General features: G+C 40.6%; 2 protein-coding genes across 4 annotated transcripts in view; one reads left to right on the plus strand and one right to left on the minus strand.

Moving 5' to 3' along the window:
* Nucleotides 1–1,106: 1,106 nt before the first annotated feature.
* Nucleotides 1,107–10,481, minus strand: taf1c (TATA-box binding protein associated factor, RNA polymerase I subunit C). Its single transcript, XM_061061005.1, has 15 exons — nt 10,018–10,481; nt 8,997–9,108; nt 8,477–8,526; nt 8,163–8,258; nt 7,581–7,648; nt 7,192–7,442; nt 6,492–6,623; nt 6,276–6,393; nt 6,112–6,183; nt 5,881–6,016; nt 5,625–5,753; nt 4,531–4,729; nt 4,287–4,424; nt 2,265–3,913; nt 1,107–1,930 (listed from the first exon to the last, which is right to left on the minus strand). Exons 1-15 carry the CDS (start codon nt 10,132–10,134, stop codon nt 1,676–1,678), a joined length of 3,522 nt encoding a protein of 1,173 aa, XP_060916988.1. The 5' UTR covers nt 10,135–10,481; the 3' UTR covers nt 1,107–1,675.
* Nucleotides 10,482–11,370: 889 nt separating this feature from the next.
* The window catches only part of LOC132991967 (WD repeat-containing protein 7), a 94,775-nt gene continuing 81,797 nt past the window's right edge, over nt 11,371–24,348 (plus strand). For 2 of the 3 annotated variants that reach the window (XM_061061002.1, XM_061061004.1), the window contains exons 1-11: nt 11,371–11,523; nt 13,203–13,374; nt 13,508–13,614; nt 14,459–14,537; nt 14,674–14,848; nt 15,104–15,180; nt 15,776–15,895; nt 16,026–16,171; nt 16,292–16,394; nt 23,495–23,642; nt 24,059–24,174. In XM_061061002.1, coding sequence (XP_060916985.1) covers nt 13,216–13,374; nt 13,508–13,614; nt 14,459–14,537; nt 14,674–14,848; nt 15,104–15,180; nt 15,776–15,895; nt 16,026–16,171; nt 16,292–16,394; nt 23,495–23,642; nt 24,059–24,174 — 1,230 coding nt within the window. In that variant the 5' untranslated portion in view covers nt 11,371–11,523; nt 13,203–13,215. The remainder of the gene's footprint in view (nt 11,524–13,202; nt 13,375–13,507; nt 13,615–14,458; nt 14,538–14,673; nt 14,849–15,103; nt 15,181–15,775; nt 15,896–16,025; nt 16,172–16,291; nt 16,395–23,494; nt 23,643–24,058; nt 24,175–24,348) is intronic. The other variant, XM_061061003.1, reaches the window with a different exon arrangement.

Consider the following 24,348-nt stretch of genomic DNA (forward strand, 5'->3'; position numbering starts at 1 on the left):
ACTCAGGGTTCACTGAAAAAAACCTGCTCCCGACCAGGTTAGGTTCACAGACTCAGTTACCATAGTAACTGACTCAGAGGTAAAGTAAACTCACCCTCTGAAACGGGCTGGAGTTACCCCTCTTCCTCGGGTTTGAGTGATCTCCTCTTCTGAAACGGAATACCCAGAGTTTCCCTCATTTCAGGGTTAACTGACTCAGAGTTTACACAAAACCTTCTTTCAGAAACGGGCCCCAGGTGAAGGGAAGCAACATCCACACATACATATACACACACAAACCAGAAAATAGGTTCATACTGATTTAAGCAATTCATTTTTCTGAATACAGAAATTCCTTTCATTGTGTTATTTACTTCGAGAAATTTGACATGAAAACGTATTTCCATCGTTTGATTTACTGAAGCATATCAGGTTATTGTTGGACAACAGCCTGGTTCACAATCATCTGACTCAAACATCTCCAGTTTACCACAGCAGAAAGAAGGTAGACTGACTGTTTCAAGGCCCCCCACACGGCCGTTTTGGACACCCCTGGGTTTGCCAAGCTTTACGGCAAACCAGCAGGTGTTGCGGTGTTTAAGACGCACTTTTAATACCCGTTTTTTCATTGAAAAAGTGCACTGCGTCTTATACACCTGTGTGACCAATATATCGGTATAAAAAGCACAAACACACGCCGCAATATTTACCATGAGTGCAGCCCATCAAAGCGACACAGACCAGTTTGGCTGTGTGACTCTTTAACATGTTTTCTCCTTCATTAAGTCATAATCATGTACAGTATATAAAGAATACAGTGGTGTATTGTTCCCTAAATAAACCTTGTGGAGCATCCATATATCTTTAACTCCTAAACACCTCACATGTTTGATGTTATCAGGGCAGTCTTGATGAGTCTGCATGCTGTTTGGTGAACTGAAAAGCCCTCTCATGACCAGATAATCTCAGCCTGATGTCAGTACAGCCCGAGGTCCCACACCGGATTTCTACACCCGACAAACAGTAAGGGGGATGAAACAGATTTAAATCCACCCAAAACTCTTGAAGTCTGAGCTCGGCTTACTGTAATGTTCTCTCATTACCAAGAACTGAAAAAAAACAACAACTCCTGAGCAGTTCCTTCTTTAATGCTAGTCTAGTTTTTTTTTTTTTTTTACATTCTTTAGTGACTGCTTTTCTATCTTTACATTGATTTGAAAGCTCCTCTGTCCTTTTAGGTGTTAAAATTTCCAGCTGTGTCCCTGTTTGAGTTCCTGCTGAACTCCAGTCCATTTATCCTTTCCACACTTCTAACTTTACGATAGTAACAGTGTTGTGAATGTTAAACAGAAATCGTGGAAACATCAGCGCACACATTCAGGGTATCACCATAACACACAGGAGACACGACCACAAAACAAAAGATAATAAATTTGTCTGAATCCTACCAAACCAGTATGCAGTCAGTCCTTTTCAGCCTCCAGATGTTCTTCATCATGTGATTCTTTCAAACATGAAGACCTCCAGGTTAATATCCAGTGTGCAAGTTCAGGTTGTCAGGTACAATCCCAGTGAAGAAAACCATCATACATCCATTTTATAGGCGGCTGAAGACCGCTGACACCAGGAATCAAACCTTCCTTGACCTGCAATCGAACAACAAGTATTCCAAACGAAAATAAACTCCACCACTGAATCAGAATCCCATCCGAGACTTCTTCTTCTTTGGTTGCGACGCCTGCGAAGGCCCCAGTCGCCCCTGTGAACTCTGGGAGAAGGTCCGAGACTGGGACCAGGCGGAGGAATCCTGAGACAAGTTCGCCCTGAAGCTCTGCTGAGAGAGAAACTGGGAGCCGTGGAGCTGAAAGGAGGAGGAGGCTACAGGTGGAGGAGCGGGGTGCAGGCTGCTCCCCTCATCTAGGTAGAAACTATCATGCTGCGAGGGCTCAATCTGGAAAAAAAACGCAGAAATTTATTACAGTGTAACAGTGTGTAAAACAACACACTGGGTCAATGATATTATGCTGTTGTGTGATTTAGTGAAGAGTACAAAGATGTAGAGTGGTGGAGTGCTGCAGTGACATCTCAGTGTAACAAGGGGTTAAATTGTTTCATTCACATAATGCATACAGAATATTTTATGGGTAAATTGCATGAAGCCGTTCGTTTGAAACTATTAGTTGTGGTCTACATTACACAACCTAGATTAGTTCAGAGTAATAAATCCCGAGATAGTGACTCATCTGTGAGGCAGTGAAAAAACAAAAAACAACGTTCTGCCTTACCTGTGGTGCAAACAGAGATTTGAGGACATCCTCTGCTGGACGTTTGTTCTTCCTCTGACTGGTTGGTGTGGAGTTCAGTCTTGATTTCTGGGGTTGGTTGACAGTGAGGATGCGGGAGCTTCTTGGAGTCCGCTGCTCATCTGGTTTCTCTCTGACACTTTGAGGTGTAGCAGGAACTGGACCATCAGTTTGTGAGATGGAGTTCAGTCTTGGTGTCTGGGGTTGGGTGAGGGCGAGGGAGCTTCTGGGAGTCTGCTGCTCATCTGGTTTCTCTCTGACACTTTGAGGTGTAGCAGGAACTGGATCGTCAGTTTGCCAGGTGGAGTTCAGTCTTGGTGTCTGGGGTTGGGTGAGGGAGCTTCTGGGAGTCTGCTGCTCATCTGGTTTATCTCTGAAACTTTGAGGTGTACCAGGATCCGGACCGTCATTTTGCATTATGGAGGGTGTTGTGGCTTTTGGTGTTCCACTCTCCTCAATTCCCTCTGACTGGGCATAGATGGACTCTGGTTCTGATAAAGCTTCCTGACTTGTCGCATAGGCCCAGCCCTGCGAATCAGAGAAGTCTGAGAGCTCTGCCTGGTAGCTCATAGACGAGGCGAAGCTCCCAGACAGATCCATGCGTTGCCCTGAAGCTCTCCTCGCCGCCTTTTCCGTCCTCCTCTTCCTCCTCAGATCTGCCACCTTCTTCTCCCTGTTGAGCCCCAAATTGTCCTCCCACCAGGCCCGCCACGCCTCCTCGCCCTGCCAGGAGAGTGTCAGGCGCTGGCTCAGCTGATCCATGTAGGTGTCTGTGTCCACCGGGTCAGGAACCGGTTTTATGTCAGGAGCCGTGATGGAGTCTGAGACGGCGCTGTGAACCAGCAGTGAGCGTCTGGACATGCACGCCCTAAGATCTCGCCTCAGGCTCTGAATGCGCTCTTCTTCTGCAGAATCTCTCTCTCGATTATCTGGCGGTTGGAGGAGGCCTTCGACTGGGACTGTTAAGTGCTGGCGGCAGTGTGAACGGGGCTTCTTTTCACGATTCTTTTGCACCAATTTCATGAGCCAATGTTTCCATTTGGCAAGAGCGTTGTCACTGAGCTTTACCCGAGTCTGACCATCACCACTTAAGCTGCTCGAGCTGACTGTTTCCGTGATGCTTTCAGGCTTCTCCAGATTATTTTCACCAATGTTTCCTTCTTCGGCCTCCTTATCAAACCCATTTCTTTGATCTGGCTCCGGTTCATCATTGACAACACCCTGCAGCTTCAACCGCATCAGTTTTCGATTTCTCCGCCCTCCTGACACTGAATCCTCAGAAGAAGAATCAGAGGATTCTTGTTGTTTTCTCTCTGGTGTTTCGTTTACAAACATGTTCACAATTGCAGCCTGAGTCGGCTCAATTACATCCTCATCGCTCGACGTTTCCGACACGACCAGCTTAGAACCTGCTGCTGTTTTTCTCCCTGGTGTTGCGGCCTCCTTTAGAGGTTGTTGTGGGAGTTTGTTGGATAAAGGTTTGTCCTCTGCTGCTGGAGGTGAAGACATGTCTGGCTGCTCTGGCTCGAGGATCTGATAGAAAATATCTCCTGCTTCTGTAAGCTGTATGATACAAAGGCGCTCTTCAGCACCTGCTTCTTTTCCTCCTTTCATCTGGATACAAGTCAGACCTGCAAACAAAACAAAAATCCGCCACATCATATATGTGCGTTTCTTTCTTCAATCAGGCCATGTTTCAGGGAAATTTCTGGTGACTCTTTAAACCTAGGCCACATTTAAGCCTTGTTTTTGGGTCTAAATGACAAATAAGTACAAAAAGTTTTGGCATTGTTCAGTGAATAGCTTCAGGCGGCTGCTGCAGGATAGGCTGTAATGGCCACAAAGATCAGGGGCAAAAGTGGAAAATCAGACCAATTACAAGCTCAAAAACAGTTAATTATGCAGAACATGGGAGTTGCTGCCTCGATATTACCCGTTTTATAAATTGGGGCGGCTGAGTAGTGTCTCTCTCTCTCTCTCATAAACAAACACTGGAACACAAACCTGCTGCAGGCGATGACAATCTGTTGGTTGCAAATTCACAGCGGTGAGGGATCTGGACAGGAAGGTGTTTCAGGCTGTCTCTGGGTCTGAGCAGAGACTGAGGAGGACCATGACTGGAAGAAGCCTCCACTCTGCCTCCTGAACACAAACAAAAACAAATACAGAGGGAAAGGTCACACATTAAGATGAAAAGCCAAATCAAATCTAAATGAACTGCACGATCACAGCTGCCCTGCAGACCGACCTGAGTACTGCAGCAGTGTGATTTCCTGAGAACTGTGAGAGCCCAACAGAACTTTGGTGGTCACAGCCCCGCCCACTGCTGATTCAGAGGAGGCGGAGCCAGGAATAAGGTGACAAAACATGGGCGGGGACTGCATATAGTGATCCCACTTCAGCATGGGGACCCCAGGGAAACGCTCGTCCATGATGTAGGCTGAATACTGAGAGAGAGGAGGTGCAGTCAGTTGTGCAGGATGGTGTCCACACAGAACTTCAGAAGATGAAGATGTGCTGCCTTCTCTTGTATAACAATCATCTATTCATCGTCAAAACATCATTATTAAAGGTTGTCTGACTTATTGACACTGATGTACTTGATGGTTTTAACTTCATAGCTCAAGAAAAACAGGATGTATGATCAGCAACCTTTCCAAAACATACATAACACCAGATTCACATCTGATTTTAAATCTTCTGCCCCCGCTTTTATTTTAGAGCTCTTTCATATGAAACTACAATTACTTTCAGCAGGCAACTTCATGCAACCAGATGATGCCCAAATTGATTACACGTGTTTATGACAATACATTCAGCAGATGTTCTATTATTTCAGTCAGGACAAACCAGCATTGTCATGTAAGCATCCATGATAAATGTCCAGCTCGAATTGAAAAGATGCAAGTTTGGGATGTGCCTTTAGTTGAACCTAACCAACAATCCACATATCTGGAGATTCCTTTCATAAGGAGGCTGTATGCTGTATGATAAATTCTTGAAAATAATATTATTTTATTATATTTACATTACAATCTGGGTTTAAAAAATAAAAGATTTGAAAGTCTTTGTGTTCTGAAGATTTGCCTACAAATGAACAAAAGATAAACATACACCGTGACTATTTTGACCTCTAGTGGTGACACGCAAGTACCGCACCCTCCAAAAGGACATATTCTGACCGTTATAATTAATCATTTTGACCCATTTTCCCCATGTAAAACCGGACATATTTGGTATCTTAAGAAGCATTGGGATCTGTCATACAATGTAAAATAAAGTTTTGAGTATTTGAAAAATACTTTGGGGTAAATAATACAATGTTTGTGTGTAGTTTTGTACCTGAGTGGTGACAAGGTGGTGGAAGCAGTGAGCGTCTCCCAGATATTTGGACAGAATGAGTCTCTCCCCGCTGCGACACTCTGAAGTGTTGCTGATACGAAACAGTGTGTGACCCACGAAAGGACTTCCCTGGAGCGACAGAGGAGGGAGGTATAAGGAGGAAAAAAAGAAAAAAGAAGATAAGAGGGAATTTAGTTAATATCAAGACCAGAACCACATCACGACAACCGTTACATGACCAACATACTGGTCTCACCCTGATGTCGGTGAGCTCGACCCCGGTCCTGTCTGCGTACAGCATCACCCTCGGGTGGGCGGAGAATTCGCACCATCGCCATGCTGACTTAGCGTTAAAGTACAGGTTGCTGTCTTCCTCCCGGACCTTCTGCATCCTGATGGGGCACAGGTTTTCTTTAATTGTAGCCTGACTCATGAAGGGACTTTTGACAGCTGTTTGCACATCTGGATAAATAAAATGTGACCTCACCCTCTGCCGACAGTCCACAGGTTTACTGCTCCGCTCTCACTTGCCACCAGGACTTCACCTAAAACATGAGGACTGACGACAGATTGCAGAGAAAACGCTACTTATGCACCATTTCCTCATTTTGAATATTTATGAAAGTCGTCTTCTCATTTTGTACCCCTTACCTAACGCTGATGCATGTTGCGACCTCTTTGGTGTTGACCGCTTGCAGCAGACAAGGTTCGTTTGTTTCACTCAACCTCCAAACTCCACACAGATAATCCGACCGCACAGCAACACAACCTGCAGACAACAGACAGGCCTATCACAAAGGTTGATCACATGACACCACACTCCTGATAAACTTGCAAATATGATCTTTTTTTTTTTTTTTTACGTACTTTGGTTCAACAGGGAGACCGAGCTGATCTGTCTGACGGGGCCTTTAAGCTGGAAGCTGAACGGGCTGCTGCTGCTAGTGTCCACACAAGAGGAACCCCCTCTGTGGTTCTGCAGCTCCACTCTGTGGAAGTCTGAGGTACTGCGTTAAGAACCAGAAGCCGCAAAAACAAAAAGTAGTAAAAACACAAACCCTAAGGTTGTCATGAAACCAGAATCTTAGATACCAAACCACATAAAAAGTCGAGATATTGATAAATATTTCAATACTACAGCAGCAAAACTACAAAACTACCTAGGCAGCCAATACTTGGTGATTTCTCCTGCACACAGTCTAAATTGCACAAATAAGCAGTTTTCACATGAACTACTGCTACGGAGATTTAGCTGTTTGCGTTCAGACATACAGCTCCTCCGAGAAATAACAGGAGGTTTTCAGGAGTTCTCTGCAACAGTAACCTCCTCTTCTCTAACTTTTGCTTCTTTATGATCTACTAAAAGAACTTGTGAGACCTCAGTATTTGCCCCTTGAACGTTTGAATGGACTTCCATTGTTCTCTCTCTTTGGATTGAAATATAACTGAGGATGTGTAGTTTGTAGCAGTCTACTGGAGCAATTACAAACATTGTTGTATCATTTAGTTATTTAAACCCCCAACATGGAAAAACTCAAACCAGGTTTTCTCTTTCTCTGCAGGATACTGAGGCAGTCCAGTCCCTGGTTTCTGGGGTAGATGAGGCAGCCGTGCTGGGAGTCACTGCAGCTCTGTGAGAAGGGAACAAAGGCCAGAGCACCCCCTGTGGCTCCTTCAGAGAAAAGGAGACGGTCCCTCTGCTCCGTCAACTCCTCGTGCAGAAGATCGCCGAGCAGATCAGGAGGGACAGAGTGCACGGCGTCGGACAGCAGGGCGCTGTACCTGTCCAGAGTTTCAGACGAATAAGTCCTTTGACATCTGGAAAAAGAGACAGCGTGTTTTAAAAACCCAAACATGAAAAACACCTAAAGATACTCAGTGAGTTGTTGTCTTTATATTATTCAAAGTTCTGTCCACTGACACTCACTTTGACAACAGTCTGTCAGGTCCACTCACATTTTTAAATTCATTATGTCGAGGAACTTCTTCACTTTCCACATGTGGACTGAATCCTTACGATATTGCTGAAAAACAAAACAAACACACACACACACACACACACATTTACACGACTCAAAACACAGTAACATTAATAATGTCACCTGTTTCAACACTGAACTAAGGCCAAATACTAAAATTCTGGTGATGTTTGGATTCTGATGTTGGTCTGGTTTTTGTTTGGTCATTGTTAGTTGGGTCTCTCTTTCATAGGTTGCGTTGTTGTGTTTTTGTTGTTGTTATTTACACTCTTGTGCTTTGTTGTTATGTTATATTCTGCATATGTCAGAGCATTTTGTATTTAAAAGTTATATACAAATAAAGATATTATTATAATACAAAATAGATAATGTAACAGAACAACTACAAAACAATTAGCTGTTAGGAATCTTAAAACTTATCTCACAGCTCAGTTTAAAAAGCTTAAAGACGCTCAATGAAGATGACATTTGTAGATTGTGTACTTTGGCTAACAAGCATTCAAACAAAACAATTTGGATACATGAAAACATTAATAAAGTCAGTTATTGTGAGTCTCACCGCTTTCCTTCCATGTTTGAAGTAGAAGTTTTCCCCTAGAAGTTCACTCGTGCACCCAAAGGCGTCCTGACAGTGATCCATGAAGAAGTTCTGCATCTAAATAAGAAAACAATCTGTTTATAATCCTTTAATTACAACTACAAACATACACAAACATGCTGCATCCACAAATTATGAGGATTATAAATCAGACAGGTTTAGATTAATTTGTTACATTTTTTCAGATGTGAATCACAACGTGGATAATATAAAACATCCTCACACACATCCCTTAAACCTGACTCTAAATAGTTTTCTTGGAGTAATGTACTCACATGTTCTCTGAAGTCCAGCGGATTTGGAGGCGTTGAAGGCCAAAGGACAGCTGGAAAACATAAATATTAAGAATCAATATAAAAATGAAAACAATGAGACTAAAAGAATGAAGGATATGTGAAGGGAATCTGAACAGTTTGAATTATTATCATTCCTCTTGGTAGTAAGATATAAACAAGGATACAGTCGCTTAATTCTCTGTTATCCTCTGTATCATGTCATTGATTTATTCAATCACAATTTGTCTTACCCAATTATTTCCCTCAAATTGTTCACCCAGAAACATCAAATCAGCGTGTAAACTTTAAGCTTAGCAGAAAGCCTCAGCAAAATGCCAACAGATTTAAAACATAATCTAAACAGTTAAGAGCTTTTTTGTTCGTGGACATCGAGAAAATGATGTCATTTCAGGTGATAAATAAAGAGTCTCAGGCCTTCTTTGGTACCTAAGACCTAAACTACAAGTTGAACAACATTTGAGATCTGAATGACCTCCATTAATTTTGGGGAGGGACTCACATTTTTTCGGGGACAGGAGGGGAATCGTTACCGGCTCAGTGTGACGCCATGTCTCCCCTTTGACCTGATGCCTGGATGTAAAGGTCCAGCTGGAGAGAGGACCAGCATGACTCTGAAACCACAAACATAACAACACAAAAAGAAGTAAGGCAGCAGCCGCAGCGATACAGATCTCAAAAACAAACATCCCCATTTGGAAAAAATAATTGAATGAAACTTTGCTCTTTTATTTAAAGCCTCAGCTAATGAGAAACAACACGAGGCTTCAAAAAAATCTAAGACTAAATTAAAACAAAATTCTTTAAAGTAAATCTTTCTTTTTTTTTGACTGAGCATATTGAAATCTGACATGAGTCATTTATCTCTGATATGACTGTGATTAAAACATTTACTTTTTTTTACAGCAACAAAGTAATTCATAACTCGGTGCTATAACCACATTTTAGAGTCAATATTTAACTGTATTTGCCCCACAATGTGGAAAATAGACATGTATGAACAGCTCAAAAGTTATAAAAAGGATAATATTAATTATGATAATAACTGTATTCATGTAGCAGCTTTAAAGATATACGATTACAAAGTGCTTTGACAGATGAAGCAAAGCCTGGAAGTAAGGAAGATATTAAGCAACAAGACAAATAAGTAGGTAAATAAAAGCAGTAAATAAATGTTAGAACATGATATCAGAAGGACTAGTGAAAGATAAAGGCTTTAGAGCAATACAATGAATAAAAAAGTAACCAATAAATAAAATAATAATAAATAAAAACGTTACATATTGTACTTAGACTACCGTTACACGTGGTTGGATAGTTGCCTTGAATAATTAGACATCAAACAAATACACCGAATATTGTGATTTATACATCCAGAAAAATATATATATGAGGGTAATTTATTAACAGGCAGCTTGCATGTAAAAGCTGCTATCATAAAAAAAAAAATCTTTCGTAAATGCATATGCATTATTTTCCCGTGTTAGCACAAGTCATTAGCATTGAGCTAACAGCTGACCCACCTGAGCTCTCACTCGGTCATAACAGCCCCAGCTTCCAGCGCGGTGTTTCAGGGCTGAGTCCGGAGGTCCGCAGTTATAAAAAGAAGGAAAAAGCTGCTGTGGAAACTGGTAATCCATTTCTATACGTCCTAAAATAATTATAGCAGCTGCGAGGCTTTCTTATTGTCTGTATGTCGTTGTCTCTCCACTCTCACAGCGAGTCTGGGAACAAGTCTGAACATGTTGTCCTCCGGCTCGGCTAACGTTAGCTTCACGCAGTTAGCTAGCGAGCATGAATAAACACCTTTCTCCTCTTCAAATCATCATGACACGCGTCCATCAAGTCAAACTGCGGCTCGTCTTCATCAAAGGAAATAAAGTACTCCTATAAAAACCAAATATTGAGATGAAATTGTCAAAAATCCACAGTGTATCGCTTGACACGTGCTGCGTTGCGCCCACAAAACGTGAATCTCAAACTTGTTAGCAACACAACAGCGCTTATACTTCCGGTTTCCGCTATTAACCAGACTTTTTTTCAGAAATAAGAAAAACAGTTTAAAGTAATTTATGTATCAGTTGGGTTTACCTTTTCTCCTCTACTACAGTGAATATATTTACGTCTAAGTAAAATAAAATGTATCATGTCAGAAACAGATTATTTTTAATGATTCATATTCCATTTTTTATAGGTATCAAAAGATGGAATATCATTAATATTGGGCGAAAATCAGCTTTATATATTAACACAACATCTTTGAGACATATGACATAAAAAACAAGTGCTGTAAGGTTTCTTCTTTCTCACCAATCTTTAAAATGATTTTTTTAAGAAACACAAAAACTACAAAATGTCTTTCATCAGCAAATCAACTTAGTGGATGCACGTTGGATGACATAAAATGGTTTATAAAAAGCTGCGTGCTGACCGTGCTGACCATAGTGTAAATATTTGCTGACATTTACAACTTGCAGTATGTGGTTTTATTTTGAAGGCTAACTAATCATATCGGAAGTCCATCAAGCAAGAAATATAAGACTTTCAAAATAAACCCCGTACTTAAACTTAATACATTTACTCTGAGCTTTAAATCAGACATCTTCTTTCTCACTTGACCAAATACATTGAGGAAGTGAAAAAGAACAACTTTTTTAGATGTTTGTATATTACTGTATTTTTGTATACATCGAGAAAAAAATCCTTCTTTCCTCAAACCAAATGTTCTGTGGTCCATTGCTCCGAAATACATTACTTACTAAAAAATGAATACATGGATTATAAATAATATAAATAATAAAGAAAAGAAGGCGAAAACGGCAAGTAACGGTTCATGCTTTTACTTTGACCGGAAGCAGCTCTCAGTGGTCGCGTGATCAGCTGACCGAACAGATCGGTTCGTCAGTGGCATAAGCAGCCTAAAATAAGCCGAAAAAGAGGATAATATTGGATCATATTTGCCACAGAGGCCCACTTTCACTGTAAAACCTTCCAAAAGAAGGAAATGTCCCAGTAGGACTGCTTTAGAGGTACGTAATTGTCATTTTTAACTCTGTGTTTTGGTCCCGTTAGCCGTGTTGCTAACCCGGTAGTAGCGACATTGCAGCATTTTATGGATCACAGCACAGCTAATGTTTTCTCTAATGTCCGACCATTTGTGACATGTAGCTTAATAATGGACATATGTAAAAACTACCAGTGTCTCAGGCGGATCCGATGTGTCGGGGACTGTCCAGCAACTGAAAGCTAAATTAATGCGTCCTCGAAACATCGCTAAGCAGCTCGTTAACCTGAATGTAACATCAAGGTTAATTTATTAAGTGAAGCACCAAATACTGTTTCTGGACTTTAGGATGGAGACATGTTCAATGTGTTTTATTCTTCAAACGATCACAGCTGTTTCTGGGTCTGTCTTCATGACAGGAGGACGATTCGTGACTCTCACTCTGACCTGGTTCATATGTTAATGTATCAAGTCCTGTTGATTGTGTTAATTTGGGGAAATGATCATGTTAATTTCAGTCTCTCACTACATACAGTGCCTGCTGATATTTCAGCTTGCTAAACATCAGCATGTTAGGATGCTAAAATGATCAGTGTTAGCCACCTTTTTACTATTACATAGCTAACGACCAGAAGAATAAGAGGAAGATATCCTTTATTAATCCCTCCAGGGTAAATGTTTACACTCTGTTGTTGATACATGCCGCACACACATAGGCGGAAATACACAAACAGGATCCTATGGACATGCACTAATAGAGAGAAAGAGCACCCTAGCAGCTGGATGAACCTTTCACAAGAGCACATCAGAAGCACTAAAGGAAGTGAATTGGCACCTTTCCAGCTACCAGACAAATTTCCAGGCTTGGCTTGGCAACCCTCCGGTTCCCATCCCAAGTCCCTACAGACTGAGCTGCCCTAATAGCCACCCTAAGTTGCCTGGGTGAACAATCTAAATCCTACTCAGCTTTTTTTTGACCAAGCTCTCATTGTACTCCTTTCTGGATGTCTTTTTATTTTTTCACAGATGAAATATAAAAAAGCTGTAAACAAATGAACAGTTGTACAAATATGCATAATTTAAATATCAATATGAAATATAATACAAATTAATATCCACGATCTAGAGATGTGCCTTACTGTCCTGTCTGCAAATTCAACAACCTTTATGAGAAGAAGAAAAAACGGTGTATACTCGTATATTTATCTTTTACAATGTAGCTAAACTTTCATAACGTTTTGTGTGATATGAACAGTGTGACAGTTTGAGAGATTCAGAAGAACAACAGACTTGTACTGTACAGGGATAAATTAGACACATTATGAAAATGAAAGCAAACTACAGCAGCACTGCTCACACCTCTCTGGAGTCAAATAAATAGTTTATTATGGTATGCAAATCTGCAAACACAAAGAAGACTGTATACGTCTGGGTAAGCCAGCTCATTGAATGGGTTCAATGTAAACTCATCCAATAATGGAAAATATGGTCCCCTTCAAATGCTTAATAAAGTATGATGATTCCTGTTGATTGTATTCACTAGATCCACCAAATACAGTCTTTGACATCAGGGCATTTCATTCATTAATGCTTTCAACCATTTTTTTTTCAAAACCATAATTTCAATATTATTTACAAATGTAGAGCATTGAAATGATGACAAACTATAAAAAATAACAAACTACTCTCTGTCCATCCTTCCAGACACATCAGCATAATGTCGGGGAACAACCTGGTTCTACCCATAGTGCTATGGGGCCGCACGGCTCCCACCCACTGCATCAGCAGCCTACTGGTGATGGACGACTTCAGCACCATCATCACCGGCTGCCATGACGGACAGATCTGCCTGTGGGACATGACGCCTGAGCTGGAGGTACTGATGAGAGGAGGGGAAAGTGGTGATGAAGATGGTTGTTGTGTGGGAGTTTGTATGCTACCTCTTATTTGCCCAGCTTTTTATTGTATTGTTATAACTCCCAGTCTGTCGTCTTCTTCTTCTGCTTCAGATTTGTCCCAGGGCCATGTTATTTGGTCACACAGCCTCCATCACCTGTCTGTCTAAAGCCAGTGCATGCAGTGACAAGCAGTACATCGTCAGTGCATCAGAAAGCGGGTGAGCGTGTTTTGATTGGTCAGAAGATTTTCATTGATTGTGATAACTTGCTCTGAATAGAACCAACTGCAACTGCAGATGTTTAGGCCCAGCATCGTTCCCAAAACGCCTCCATAATCTTCAACATTTGTTATCTTGCACTCACCAACTTACCAGATGTCTCCTAAATGTTATATTTAGAAATACATATTATTGTTCTTACTTCCTTTGGGTTTGAGAGACGAAGAAAACGTTAGTTATCCCAGAGGGCAATTCTGTTCCACAGTCCACCCAGACCATGCAGACATTTACAAACAGACAGCAGATGGAGTACGTCAGAGACAACAAACAAATCAATACTTGACAGAGACGAGCCCTGGCACAGTAGCACCCTCGTGTGGTCTCTTTGGGTAATGACACACACAACGGACAGGCAAAGATGAGAAGCACATTTAAGGAGTGTGCCTATAGGCCACTGACGCAGGAGTCACAAGTATAGACACAAAAAAACAAGGAACAAAATAAGGAAAAAATACAATGATGTTTTCATTCTGAGGTTTAACAGCCTGATGGCAGATGGAATGAAAGATTTGGAATAGCAGTGAGTTTTCCTGAGGGGATGAAGCGGCAGATGTCACAATCTAGAGTCTGTACTCTAGTTGACCTTTTTTCCCCTCATGCTCGGGACTATAGCAGGCTCGTGTTTTCCAGGTTTGGTGCTTTGACCTGGTAATTGCAATCAGTTGTTTTCATGTCAGGTGATTCTTCAGTATTTCAGTGGTTGCAGCTCTAGAGAGGCAAACAGAAGGGCTGTCTATCTGTATTCATACACAAGTCTGAATTGAATGTGTTCATGTTTCCACAGGGAGATGTGTTTATGGGATGTGAATGACGGACGCTGTATTGAGTTCACCAAGCTGGCCTGTGCTCACACTGGAATTAATGTAAGATAAACACTACTTAAAGCTAAATTCTTTTTTATGAAAGCTGTTATTTATTTAAGAATGAAGTCATTCAAATCTACTCTCTTTCTCCCTTTGTCTCCTCCTTGTCTCCCCTTCCTCCTCTGTGGTCTTCCAGTTCTATCAGTTCACCATTGGCACTGAGCGGGAGGGACGTCTGCTCTGTAACGGCCATTACCCAGAAATCCTTGTGGTGGACGCCACCAGCCTGGAGGTCCTGTACTCGCTGGTGTCTAAGATCTCCCCTGACTGGATCAGCTCGATGAGCATCATCCGCTCCCACAGAACACAAGGTGAGAGACGCAGACGGGAATGTTTCTCAAGGGGAGGTCGGGTTATTTTCAATCTGTTTGCAGCACATATGTCATGCTTTCCTTTTCTAGTTCTACTGTTAGATAATACGCACATTGCATGTTAATGTGCTAAATTGTCTCATTACACGTTCATGTTAAATGTTAGCTTTTGAAAATATACCCATGTTCTTTTATGTAAATAGACAATGGCATGTAATATCAACCACGAGACACTAACGTTCTTTCTCTGTGCAGAGGACACCGTGGTGGCCGTGTCAGTGACGGGGATTTTGAAAGTCTGGATCATCACAGCTGAGGTCAGCAGGATGCAGGTACACCGGCATACAGATGTTCTTTTTGATTAAACATCAGTGTGTACAATCAGCCGTGTGTGCTGCAGGAAATCAAATCAAACTCAGTGATAGATACAGACATGCAGTGACTTTAATGGCTGTGTGTCAGCATAACACCTCTGTGTCACAAGAGTTTATGATGAAATATTACTGAAAATATTGATGTTATAAAGATCACAGCACCATGTACATAACAGTTAGAAAGGTTAGTTTTTTTATGTGTCACTGTTGCTGTAAGGTCCAACAACTTTTTGTACAGTCAGAGCAAAGAAATACACTTCACTTTATTTCAGGGAAACAGTTTAAATCGTTTCCTGTTAGCTGGTACTAGAGAATCCATACAGTACCATAAAGATGTGTATTTAAATATTTTGACCCCGTCCCCCCCCCAAAAAAAGAACATGCAATGATATAAATAATTAAGAGAACTTGATCATTTAACAGATTTAAATTAAACATCAAAAAACATGTTTCTGGTTCTACCCCAGACATTAATGTGTATAACAGCGCAGGCTCAATTTGTTTTGTCTTTGTTTGTCTGTGTTTGTGTGCGTGTGTGTTTTTTTGTTTTCAGGACCTGGACCCTGTGTTTGAAGAAGAGTCCAAACCCATCTACTGTCAGGGCTGTCAGAGTGTTTCCTTCTGCACCTTCACTCAGAGCAGCCTGCTCGTCGTCTGTTCAAAGTACTGGAGGGTAAGATTCAGTAAATAGTACATACAAAGTATTCGAGTAGAATGCTGCATGGACCAGAATTATTCGCTCTCTTAAGTCTTAGCCAGAGCTAAACACCCTAATAAAAGACCTGTCTATCTCTCTGTGTCAGGTGTTTGATGCAGGCGACTACTCATTGCTCTGCTCGGTGCCCAGCGAGAACGACCAGGCCTGGACCGGAGGAGAGTTCATCTCTGCAGACAGAGTCATCATCTGGACCGAAGACGGCTGCAGTTACATCTACAAACTACCTGCCAGGTAATGGTGTGATCACTGCAGACCAGGAGCACAGACTCACTTCCAGGCTCAGCTAAAGTCATGGGAGCTGTACAAGCAGAGAGCACTTTTCTGACTATGACTTCTGTGTGTATTCCTCAGCTGTTCGCCTGCTAGTGAACATTTCCGCAGCGATGTTGGGAAAACCAAAGAAGGCTCAATCCCTCCACTGATCTACAGCATCTCCGGCTTCTCAGACAAACAGGTCAGCCCTCTTTCTTTCACTCCGTTCAAGTTATTCCTTTATATACTGTACGCTTTCCAACCAACACATGACTCTCAAACTACCTATATTCTAAGCGTTGTAATTTTGTGTATGAAGAATTATAAGAAATAGTATTATTAAAGGATTGCTATTCAGGCTTGAGATATTTGGAACAACCCAGGAAAATATTTCGTGCTGACTCCTGCTATACAACAGTACAAAAAGCCTCATCATCATGTGTCACAGTTGTAGCTCTGTTAGGACTATCTGAAAATTAAACTAGCTGTCGCTTTTCAAAAGATATGGGACGAGAGTAGTGGAGTGAAAGTATGCTTCTCTTTTTTTCCCCAACTGAACTTTGTACCCTAAGATTATTGATCACAAGACCTCATCAGAGCTGCTAACACCATCTTGTTTGACCAATTAATCAAAAGATCAGCCTGAAGAACGGCAGACAGAATTACATGCAACATCCAGACGTTTTTATGTCATACCTTTGCACAGTTGAAGTCCAGCTCCCCCGTAACAAGGTGACAGAAGTAGATATATCAGTGAAGGGTAGACACAACATGAAGAAAGGTAATAGAGTACTTTTTAACTGCTCTGTAGTAAAATCTAGAGGATGTGATCCTGATTCAGGTTCAGATTCTTTATTGTACCACATAAGGAAATTTGTTTTGCAGCAGAAGTGCACAGAAGACAACACATACAAGGACAACATCACCGTAAAATCCAAATCAAAGCTGAGATAAAAAGTCTGATAACACAAAACAATATGAAACCATATAAAGCATCACAGTAACACCAAACAAGACCTCATCCCAAAATGTAACACTTTACTAACGTGCAGTATGGAGGTGTGCAAATGTGTGGCTAAAGTGCAAGAAGAGAGACCTGAGGGCTAATTGCTGTTTAATATAGTAATTGCAGTGGGGACAAATGAGACCTGGAGTCTCTGAGTTCTCCCTCACAGGAGCTCTGAAACGACGACCTGAGGGTAAAAGATCAGACTCACTCTTAATGGGTGATTTGAGCAGTCCACTATAGCCTTAGTTCTCCTCAGGACCTGCTTGTTATAAATGTTTTGAAACAAGCAACACACTTATTGCTAATGTAAGAAATGTGATGAATACGTTTGTTTTGGTTACACTCAATAGAAGGTGCAGAAATGTGCAGTTTTATTTGTATTGTAAAGTCTATGTTTATGTGATCTCTGTCAATGTGCTTCAAAGTCTCCACAGCACTTACTAACCAAACAAAAGGCCCTTTAGCTATAATAGCTACAGAAAGTGTTGAGTTTCATTCATGGTAACTTCTTCAGCGTTTCCACTTCCGATCAGAGTGTTGGCCCGCCACCCCAATGTGACCAAACGCCGACTCCAACAGAAAAGCATGAATTATTTGTTTTATTTCAGCTGTCTTTTATGCGTTCGCTGTCCTGAGCACAGTCTCTGCTCTGCTCTCGTGTTCCACATCAGACGTGAACACTGTTCATATTGATACACAAATCACTAAATATTTCCCAAGAATCTCATTGAGATGTAAACTGGCTTTTAGGGCATGATTAAGTTGTTACAAAGTTGGATTTAGTGATGTGGAGATTGACTTTTTTATTACATTAACCATTCAGAATTTTCAAGAAAACATAATTCTGTAGCTACAAGCTGTTGATTTTGTGGCTGTAACATGAGTTGAGGCCATAATTGTAATACAAAATCTTATTAAGAATTCACTGACAACAATGAACTCTAAAATCTTCTAATTTTTTAACTCAAAGTAGAGACATTTCAGGACCTTTTTCGCCGTAATGCGGAGACTAATCCCTGTGTATCCACCTGGTGTTTCTGTGTTCTGTATAGTTATGATTTCATGTGGACCTTCAGTATGTTTCTTTATGTGCATTTATGAGTTATTGTCTTGTTTGTATTTATTTGTTGTCTGTGCCTTTTGTTATTTTTGTTGTTCCTTCTGTTGTCCTCTGCCCCCCTCCCCCGTCCCTCCTTTGACCTCCTCACTTCTCTCAGAAGGAAGGTGAGGAGGAGGAGGAGGTGGGGGTTGTGGAGGTGATGTGCATCCCTGCCAGCGGGTGCGACTTGGAGCTCTACACACCAGAGCTGCTATACCACCACCGGCCTCTAGAGGCACCAGTAAGGCCCAGAAAATGCTCACTTGAAAAAAAAGGCAGGAAGAAGATGATTCTTGGCTGAGCTGCAAAAGCTGAAATGCGTAAAACTACGATACTTACACTGATATTTTTTTAGTAGTTGTAATTTGAATACACAGTACTATTTACTCTTTACATTTTACTTCAATATTTGTCTGCAGCAAGTTTCAGGCGCTGATATCTAAAGAAACAAACTCAATGCAATGAAATGTCAAGTATATTAAAAAAAACAGTGGTGTGGTCCTTTTTAAGGGAAATTTTAAGTTGTTGTAAATGAAAAGGGTTACTTTATTCACCAGTTCTTGTTTAAAGGTTTGTTAGAGGTCAACTTGACTTTTCAAAAGTTGTGATTTTGCAGCTCGGCCAGAAATAAGGACCCGAGCTGAGAGGAGCAAACTCTGAGAACAGCAGTGAAACTGAAACATCCACACAGTGGTTCGCATTCACCCTGCAATGTGTTAACAAACAGGGACATTTCAAAGTGGGTCCAAATACAGAAAATATTTTTTGTTTGAAAACGTTATATTTGAGCTTAAAGGGTCTATTATTAATTAACCTACTGAGCTGTTTATTTGTGTTTGTAAATCATATCATATACTATTCTGGATGGAAGGAGGAATCGGAAAGGTACACATTGTCATAATAATTCAACTAAAGCGAAGTGCTCTCTTGTTGATTGTTCGTCCCCTTTACAAAAAATCCAATCGTAGATGAGCTTTATTGATCTCCCACAGGGAGAAATTCAGTGATACAATAGAAAAATACAGGGCGCTATAAAAAGGATAAAAATGGACAATACAAGAAATATGAATCCAACATGGCTTGCAGATAGATTGCAACTTGTTGCTCTAATTATTTGCTAAGAATGTACATTTTGATTGACCAATGACCTCATCTCGTTATCACTGTTGAAACAAGATTATAGTTTAAACAAAGGCCTCACTCGAAAACTGTTTATTTTATAAAGCTTCAATTTTAATTTCCTATGAAGTTTAATAAACCCTAAAATACATATGATGTAAAGTCCTCTAAAATAGATGCTCTGTATTTCTGATGCACTTTAAAAGGAACGTTAAAACCTCAGGAATCATTTATATAAACATTGGTTTAATTTAACCTTACTGAGCATGTATTGCACATAGAAATATTAGAGGATCGAGACCAGACCCTTGGGGAACACCATATTTCGAGGAAAAAATAGAAATGGGTACGTCTGTCAAGTAAAATTTGATCCTTTATTATATCTTATGCTATCCTTTATTTCCAAGAGAAGCAACAGCCAATGTGCACAGGTGTTCATGAATTCATAATGTAGACATCAGATTTATTCAATCAGTGTTTGGATAGAAATGTGAGCCGCTGAGTCGATGATGTTTAAAGTGACCTACCTGTTTAGTTTGCTCCTCTCTTCGGTTTTCCTTCCTGCCTGACTGAGAGACTGAACTCACTCTGGTTCCCTTACTTCATGCTCTCCTCCCACTAAAACAAAACTCCTCTTCCAAAAGCACCATCACCCCCCTCATCTATCTTCATACTGATGAAGATTCATGCAAAGTTCCTGTGTTTATGACACATTCAGGACAGAAGTGATAGAAATACTTGACGTTTTGGAAAGTATCTGGTTTCTTGTCTTACTTGCACCTGTAAGATTTCAACTAAACAGTTTGTATATTTGCCACTAAACTTTAAACCCCAAGATAAATGCTAACAATACAAGCTAGATGCATAATGGACTTGAGGGAGTTGAAATTTGCTCGACAGTTTACAGTTAAAGAACAGTCTTCAACTTTAAAACGGCAATATTATATATTTTGATAGTCACTCACCTAAGAAAGAAGATGATGAAAGTAATAGTAGTAAGTGAAATCAAGTTTATATATATATATAAAGCTATATGTTGTTTCTGTCTTCGACAGGCCTTAAGTGTTCCTTTTCAACAATTTGTAGCAAAAAAATTGTCAATTGTGTTTTCTGTTTATTCCTCTTTAATTAGAAGTTGGACAATGTTTTTTTAATTGGCTGAACTTTTTGTAGTTATTAGAGTCAGACCGGTTTATTGGCCAGCCGATAAATCGGCTGATATAAGCATATCATGTGACTATTGGTATCGGGTAATTTTATCGCTGATATGCGCCGATATTTTAAGATTTATTCAAATTGCATTTCATTTGAGTATCATTGTACTAGACTAGCAGTACTCTTTCTGGTTGTCACCAGCAGAGGGCGCTATATGGATTACAACAAGCATTATCACTCACATGTACAGTTACTTTCCAGTTGTGTTTGATAACTGCATTTGAGGGATCAATGCAATATATGTGTATATGTAGATCTATCTCTACGGATCGCAGATAGATCTTAGGAAGATATCGACCAATATATCAGTGTCATATTTTTTCCCCCTAATATTGATATTGGTATGGGCCGTTAAAATCTCATAAATCGGTTGGGCCCTAGTAGTTATCTATAACATCTGCTTTTTCTACTAAATGTGACATTTTCATGTGCATCTGGATGAGTTATTATTTTGATTAATTCATATTTATCTCCCAGTCCAGTTTACGGATAATCAAAGGGAAATGATTTAGTAAATAAAGTCCCTGATTTCAAATCAGCTTTGTTTCATTTCAGGAATAATTTGTCTCCAACAAAAAAATAATGACTAGATTAATTTAAGTATAATGTCTGTTTGTTATGAGTGAGAGTGGAAAATGTGCACTACCTTCAATTTTTATGTCAATTTTTCCAAATGTCCTTACATATGTACAGAATTTCAGCCAAAAGTAAAACAAACAGAAAAGATTGAAAGTACCCCACCATCATCTGAGCCCTCTCCGGTCCAGATTCTCTCTCTGATTGCCTTGCTTCTGCAGTGCTGTCTTCTCACTGATGTTGGTTTTGTTCACATCTTGGCTTTAGATGTGGTTTGCTTCATGTGTGTGTGATTATCGTGTCTTAAGCAAACATTGTGTGGCACTTTGCATTCCCTCTTTGCTCATCCACGGCGTTCAGATGTGCTGAACTCATCAATTATTTTACACAAAGGACACTTCAGTCATTACTGCTTCTGTTCCTCTTCAAATGTCACAGTTAACATGGCTGCACATCTTTACCTGCCCACAGGTTCACTAACGTTCACCCTGTCCATCATTTATCACAGGGATGGATCATCACAACCCTTCACCTCCTTTAGCAGAGCTTCAGTTTCAGGACCTTGTCCTATAAATGGACAGAGACAGAGATTATGTTTAGCTGCAGTAAAAATGGGGCTAATGTAAGAACTCTGTAGCTTGTTAAGATCAAGCCCCATTATTATAACACAGCCTCTGCCTGTGTGAGCTTTTTCTGAAAAGATGGGCACTTTTAGCATTATTTATAATACAGATCTACCAATGGTCTGTATAAAAAATGGGCCTAGTCTTAGTGACGTCACCCATTGGTTTTTAGCACAGTTGTATGAAGCCCAATGATGGCAGCCGCCATATTGGCAAGCCTGCTTCAAACTTAACGGTCAAAGGAGGTGGAGCTGAGGCGGGCCTTTAGCCTCCTGATGAAGAGACAAAGTGTCCACCTGTCAGTGGAATCAGCTATGAGCCTAGTTATGAAAGTCTATGAATAACTGTTAGACTTAATTTAATCAAAACAGACGAAAAATCGACCTAACATGCAGTTTTTACCAAGAAAGAAATGAGCTATTCAAATGGAAAAACGTTTATTTATCATGATGTCAACATATTTATATCTGATGTAAAAAATTATATTTTAATATATGGGATCTAATGGGGATTCATTTGAGCCCGCCTCAAGTGTTGAGGAACTGCAGGGTTTTTCCCCTCCGCACTTCTGCATTGGCTTCATTTTTCAACTCTGGAGGTCCCTGCTAGGTCCTACACTTCAATTTGAGTTGCAGTTTTAAACAACTTTGAAGTGTAAAGATTACTGACACGTTTAATTTTTTTCTTTTTCTTATTTTTCTCTTGTGACCATTGAGCAAAATGTATAACTAGGGAACACATGATTTGGTTAGTTTTAGGTGTGAAGTGTCGATATAAAGGCAGAAACAAGGGAGTAAGTGAACTTTTGTCAGCAGTAGTGTTTTTATTTCCTTATTGAGGAACTGCACACTTCTGAAGCTAACACTTGCCACCACTTTGACAGGTTACCTTGTTAGCCTAATCGCCTTTCAAACTGTAAAAGTGATGTATGTAGTCGTCTCCACACTGTTGTGGCTGGCGATGAGAAACACAGCTGTTCAGGTTTTGGTGTTAACACAACTGAGCTCATTTCACTTGTTCCTACTTTCACATTGCACCCTTGAAGAGATTTAACTACATGTACAAAAAAACCCTGTCAGACTGCCATGTATCCAGAGTGATAGATTTGACACAACTGTCCATGTCTATGGCTCTTGATTTCGTCCATGATTTCCTTCAGTGGACAGACGTTGCATCTCATGACATCAAGCAAAGGGACAAAGATACTGTTTGGGTTTGATTGTTTGATTTCTTCATGTTTCTTCACATCGATTTTCTGACACTCTTTTCCCAACCTTTTGTCTTAACCCTTACCTGAATGAATAAGTTCTCCAAATTGCATGTCTGAATAAGTTAGTAATTTTTACCATGTGATTTTAATTTCTCAGCCTGTAGCGGAGTCAGATGTCCAGGTGAATCTGATAATGTTTGGTTCTGTTTTCCTCCGGTTTGCTGTGTTTTGTTGCTGTTTATGGATGAAACAAAAGAGCAAAACCAAACCTTCATCTTCATGTGGGCATCAAACTCAGACCAACAATGGCATTTATAAAACCTAAGGAAGTCCATCTCAAGGGAGTCTTAAGGGGGGGGGGGGTTCACAAGATCCATGCATGTAATTGGGAGATCAGAATCTTCATGTATTCAGACGTTGATGTGTGTTTTTTCCCCAATCCGTGCTGCAGCTCCTGATCTGTCCTCCTGTGACTCGGTTCTTCTTCGGCCGGCGGGAGCCTTTCCATAAGCTGCTGATCCAGGGCGACTCAGCAGGGAGACTGTCCATGTGGAGCATCCCAGACGCCTCGCCTCCACAGCGGCAGTCCACAACTGCAGGTATGAACTGACAATACATAAATAAAAAGATTTACACAGAAAATACAACAGCACTGCCATAAATAATGCCTTTTAGTTACTGCTACTAATACATTAATGTTAGTCAGTTTTAAAAAAAAGTTAAAGGGAAGCACAATCAGTAACAAAAGGCAAACGGGATGAGAAGTAATACAAAACCATCTCTGCTACCTTTATTAGTTTGTTTTTCAGATAACAATAAATAGTACCCTGGCACTCTTAGTCCTGAAACGATGTGCTAAAGTAGTGTACATATGTAAAAAAAACCCTGCAAATTCAAACACTAAAACGACCACAAACAATTTAGAATTGTTGTTCAATTTATGAAGACTGGTCTCTAGACGTCCTTCTCTCTGGTTTTGACTTTTATCTCTGTCTCTCTCTGTCTCTCTGCTCAGAGCTGCAGGTGTCGTCCACCGTCAGCCTCCAGGAGGCGTTTGATAAGTTGACCCCCGTGTCTGCAGGAATCATTGACCAGCTCAGCGTCCTGCCCGGGAAAGAAGAACCCATCAAGGTTTGAACTCTGAAAACATATGAATTACATTTCTGTCAGTATTTCTTTAGTTTGATTTGCACTTTCAAAATGTTTCCATGTGGTCAACAAAGGAGTTCAGGCTCTGCAGTCCTGTAAAGCTGCTCCTTTGAGTTTTGGTTTGAGGAATCATAAAGCATATGACGTTTTTTCCTT

This window comes from Labrus mixtus, chromosome 17 (genome assembly GCF_963584025.1).
Source record: "Labrus mixtus chromosome 17, fLabMix1.1, whole genome shotgun sequence".
Taxonomy (NCBI): Eukaryota; Metazoa; Chordata; class Actinopteri; order Labriformes; family Labridae; genus Labrus; species Labrus mixtus.

Bases quoted from the DNA above. Each gene is read 5' to 3' on its own strand.
- taf1c (XM_061061005.1), bottom strand. From the start codon at position 10,134: ATGGATTACCAGTTTCCACAGCAGCTTTTTCCTTCTTTTTATAACTGC. The intron at 8,259-8,476 runs GTGAGTACATTA...TTTCTTATTTAG, and splicing joins CGCTGGACTTCAGAGAACAT to ATGCAGAACTTCTTCATGGA. The intron at 6,624-7,191 runs GTATCCTGCAGA...GCAGTACCTCAG, and splicing joins CCAGGGACTGGACTGCCTCA to ACTTCCACAGAGTGGAGCTG.